The sequence below is a fragment of the Nannobrachium achirus genome (assembly GCF_963921795.1).
Source record: "Nannobrachium achirus genome assembly, chromosome: 21".
NCBI lineage: Eukaryota > Metazoa > Chordata > Actinopteri > Myctophiformes > Myctophidae > Nannobrachium > Nannobrachium achirus.
The window spans coordinates 9753844-9758843 of NC_137828.1; the positions used below are offsets into that span (position 1 = coordinate 9753844).

The following is a 5000-nucleotide window of genomic DNA, read 5'->3' on the forward strand; positions in this document are numbered from 1 at the left end:
GAGCTTATCGCAACCGTCGCACACCTGCGCAGCCCCGCCCACTACCGGTCTGCAGGTACGGACCTTTTCCCAGAGCGCTGCTGCGTCGCTGCCGTGTCGCTGGGCAAGGTGGTGCCGCCCGCTTGACACACCGTAGCCAGGGGTGTCACACCAAATAACCCAAAATATTCCCCTGCACCCAAGGACATAGTTTTAGGGCCTACCTAATAAACACCTTGATGAGGCGTAGTTTTGCTTTCGAAGAATTCGTTTGGTATGTGCATCTTTTAGTCCAACTCGTAGCGACTGGCAAGACTACACAAGGCTACTCAAGCATTTTAATAGTGATTGGGGAAACAAACGAGGGGAACTAAATCAAAGCGACGCCGCTTCTTCTAGTGGTTTCCGCGCTTTAGGCGGAAACCAATCGGTCTGTTGTGAACGAACACCAGGCTTTGTCCCGAGAAAGACTGGTAGGCGAGGTTACACCAAATCCTGGGCCCTGGGTACTGGGGCATTCACCAAATATTCGAATATTCGCATATCAAAGTCACTATTCGACGTTCACCAAAGTCGAATATTCGTTTTTTTTATTTTTATTGTTTTCTCTTAAAAAAATATATAGTTTATAAAGCTTGGCAAGATAGGAAGAATGAGTTGTCAATGCCTCTCGTGGATGAATTTGTTAATGCTCTATACCAGGGGTTCTCAAACCTTTTTAGGCCGTGACCCCCAAAATAAACATATTTGAACTGGGGACCCCCACCCTGACAAGCAGAATTGTAGGTATTACATTTAATGTGACTCGGTTCCGCAGATAAATATTGTGAAAATACGCGAGGCGTTGTGAGCATGTAGATCTGCTATTTTCACAATGTTCGCCTCTTGCTAACTTAATATTTGACAGTTTTGCCAGTCCTGTCGAATATTCGACTATTCGAATACTTTGAGGTCGAATAATTCGAATACTAAAAATATTCATTCACTATTCATGAATGCCCTACTGGGTAAAGGATTCCCTGCGAGCCCCCAAAGAATGTTCTTCATAGGGGTAGGAGGGGGTTTAACCCATTTAGACTGGGAACGCATTATTACGCGTTATTTTGTGCTTCTAACTATTGAAAAATAGCAGATATACGAGCTTGTAGATCTGCTGTTTTTGAAAAATCAAGAAAAGTCTTTGAATAAAAATCCTTCTAAGGTTTTTTGAATAACCTATGTTTCTATGTCAGTGGTGCTCAAACTTTTTCATGTCAAGGACCCCCAAATGATATGTATTTGGCCACGGACCCAGGCCCCCCCCCCCCCAGAAGCAAAATTTGAGTTACAAATGTTATTAGACTAAATATATTGACAATTTCATGAACAAATAAAAACTAAACTAAATGTGATGACCATGGAGAAGAGATCAAGCAGAATTGAAAGACAGGTCATTTTATGTTTTGTTGCGCTCGGCTGATGTTCTCTGTAAGGGTTAGGGTTAGATCTACAACCAAGTGTAAAAATAGCCATTACGACACCATCAATGCCTGCCTTTGTGTCGACAAAATCAACTGTACATCTGATAGATCTGATAATTGAGTAACGCTGTAGTATGATCAAGTAGGCCAGGGGTGGGCAACTTTGATGATGGCGAGGGCCACTATATTTCCACCTTCACTCCAGAGGGCCACAATGCATATTGCTATGTCCTACTTTGTCATTCTAGTATCTCATACAAAAGAAGCAAAGAAAATAGCTGATCTACAAGCTCAAAACGCATCGCAGCGTGATGCGTTTTGAGCTTGTAGATCAGCTATGTTTTGCTTATTTTTAATTGGAATCCTGAATAATATTTTGTTATTTTTTAATTGGAATCCTGAAATGTAACATTTTGATTTAATTTCAAACACATTTAATGATATAGTCATGTTAACTTTATGAACTTACAAACATTGGACATAAAAAAAATACATTTTAATACTACTATACTAGTCATTAAGCTACTAATATAGACTGATGGAATTAAAGCAGGTCATGTTTGGAATTGTAACCAAATCAATAATATATCAGTATTCCGGTATTAACCCGTGGGCCGCATTAAGTGAAGGTGGGGGCCGCATGTGGCCCCCGGGCCGCCAGTTGCCCATGTATGAAGTAGGGCATTCATTTATGAAAAAAACAAACAAGTTAGAATGTGGAGCTATTGGTTTCTGCCCGACAACAATGATCTATACCAGGGTTCCCCAATTGGTTTTCCCCAAGGACTGAATTATGTCTAGGGTACCAAGCTGAGGGCCACAACATTGCAGGGGGCGACGGTGGCGTTCCCACTACTCCAGTGACAGTTCAGATATCGTCGTTGTCGGGTGAAAATCTTGTATGTCCAAAACCGTTCGTTTTGCATTTATCATTTTAAAATTGATTTAAACTAGTGAAAACAGCCCACAAAGCACACAATGCCTCGCATCGCGAGGCGTTGTGCTTGTAGATCGGCTGTTTTCACTACTTTTGTGCGATGGCCTTGTATGATTTACACAGTTTACAGTTTACAGTTTAGGCATTTAGCAGACGCTTTTAATCCAAAGTGACTTACAATAAGCAGATACAACATCACAATAATAAACAAGATAATAGCTCAGTACATTAACAGCAATATAACAATGTAAATGGATATCTATCTAGAGAAAACACAATATAATCAAAGTTCTAAAGAAACCTAAAAAAAAACAAATGCTAACTAGCTTCATGTATGGTCATTGATTTTACTGTAGTGCTAAGGGTTTAGGTGGAGTCTGAAAAGGTGAGTCTTCAGTCCACGGCAAAAGAACGTACAAATTTGGAGATACGAGATTTCCACCCGACAACGACGATATACTAGTGTTTTCGCTGCTCTTATACCACCATTATTACTGGGGTTGGTGTGGGCCAGACAGTAGCCCCCCGCGGGCCGCAAATGGCCTGCGGGCCGCCTATTGGGGAACCATGATCTATACTTTGACTCAAGTACTGGGGGTTGAGCACTTTGTACAATGTCCACCAATGGGTAGAGCGGTGGTGTGGTCACTGCGACTGCCCAACAACCTACCTGTCGATTTGATTGACAACCTGGCTCTGTCCTTTCAGCCAATAACAGTGCGCTGGTGGAGTCTCTGGAGGGAGTGGTCTTGGCGTGGGCCAATCAGATTAGACAGGTGCTGACGGAGAGTCAACAGATGAGGAAGGAACCCGATGATGTGGGGCCTTCAGCTGAGCTGGACCACTGGAAGCAACGCATGACCATGTTTAACAGGTACACATACACACTGTAATGCTGGAACCAGCCTGTAGGAGGCGCCAACGCATGACCATGTTTAACAGGTATACACACACACTGTAATGCTGGAACCAGCCTGTAGGAGACGCCATTGTGCAGTGCAGTAGGGCATTCACGAATAGTGATTTTTAGTATTTCAATTATTCGACCTCAAAGTATTCGAATATTCGACAGGACTGGCCAAACTGTCAAATATTAAGTAAGCAAGAGGCGAACATTGTGAAAATAGCCGATCTACATGCTCACAGCGCCTCGCAACACGAGGCGTTGTGAGCATGTAGATCTGCTATTTTCACAATATTTATCTGCGGAACCGAGTCACATGAAATGTAATACTTACAATTCAAAGTGCTTGTCAGGGTGGGGGTCCCCAGTTCAAATATGTTTATTTTTGGGGGTCACGGCCTAAAAAGGTTTGAGAACCCCTGGTATAGAGCATTAAAAAATTCATCCACCAGGGGCATTGACAACTCATTCTTATGACTTCCTATCTAGCCAAGCTTTATAAACTATATATTTTTTTAAAGAGAAAACAACAAAAAATGTGAATATTCGACTTCGGTGAACAATGTCGAATAGTGACATTGATATTTGAATATTCGAATATTCAAATATTTGGTGAATGCCCTAATACATACACACTGTAATGCTGGAACCAGCCTGTAGTAGTCGCCATTGTGCAGTGACAAAAGATCGCCTTCCCCGCCTGGCTTTCCCTCCCTCAAACTGGGACAGTTGTGTTCGTATGGACCAGTGGTCCTTGAGGGGGTTCCAGGTGGGTCCCCAGCACAATTGGTTGCAATTCAATTCAATTCAAAGGAGCTTTATTGGCATGAGAAAACATACGTTTACATTGCCAAAGTAAGTGTCACAAACAAAATAAAAACAGTTGAAAATGGGGAACATAATATATACATTGGGAGGGGGTACAGCATTGTGTAAACAGAGCTATGTCGCATTGTGACATTTTATATATATATACATATATATATATGTACAGTGTATAAAGCTTTTGGAACAAATAATAGCATTATTTTTTCTCAAAATGCATTTAAAAGTAGCAGCTCTGTTTCATACTGTATAGTGTGTGCCAGCGGCTACGTCATTGTAGTCCTTAGCGGCCATTTCTTGGGTCAAAACACAGGTGTTTCAATTGTTTGATTGCATAGAACTAATGCTATAGTCTAATCAGAACACCTGTGTAAGGCTGTGTTTACCCAAGAAATGGCCGCTCTTAGAACTACATTTGGCACACCCTAGATGTCAATCCATGGTTTGTAGTCCTTAGGGTGGTTGTGTTTCTAGCCTTCTTTTGTCGCAACAGTTCACAAATCTTGCTGCTATGTGTTCGAACATTATTGTATTTCTCCCAGTAGGTATGGGAGTTTTTCATCATTGGTCATGTCAAAGCAGTCTACGTACTATTGTAACCAGCGTGCGCGTGTGTGTGTGTGTGTGTGTGTGTGTGTGTGTGTGTGTGTGTGTGTGTGTGTGTGTGTGTGTGTGTGTGTGTGTGTGTGTGTGTGTGTGTGTGTGTGTGTGTGTGTGTGTACATGTGTGTGTGTGTGTGTGTGTGTGTGTGTGTGTGTGTGTGTGTGTGTGTGTGTGTGTGTGTGTGTGTGTGTGTGTTCATGTATCAGTCTGTTGGAGGAGATAAAGTGTCCTGATGTGAAGAAGGTTCTGGGAGTTCTGCAGGTGGCCAAGTCTAGAGTCCTGCAAACCTGGA

The 5000-nt window shown here is 42.2% G+C and overlaps 1 protein-coding gene across 1 annotated transcript in view; it reads left to right on the forward strand.

Annotated features, from left to right (window-relative positions):
• dnah5l (dynein, axonemal, heavy chain 5 like) overlaps positions 1–5000 on the forward strand; it is a gene marked incomplete at both ends in the record, with an annotated part of 142853 nt that overhangs the window by 15116 nt on the left and 122737 nt on the right. Inside the window, 3 exons of the mRNA XM_080752420.1 lie at positions 4–55; positions 3085–3250; positions 4915–5000. The exon at positions 4915–5000 is cut by the window's right edge and continues 8 nt beyond it. Coding sequence (XP_080608546.1) covers positions 4–55; positions 3085–3250; positions 4915–5000 — 304 coding nt within the window. The remainder of the gene's footprint in view (positions 1–3; positions 56–3084; positions 3251–4914) is intronic.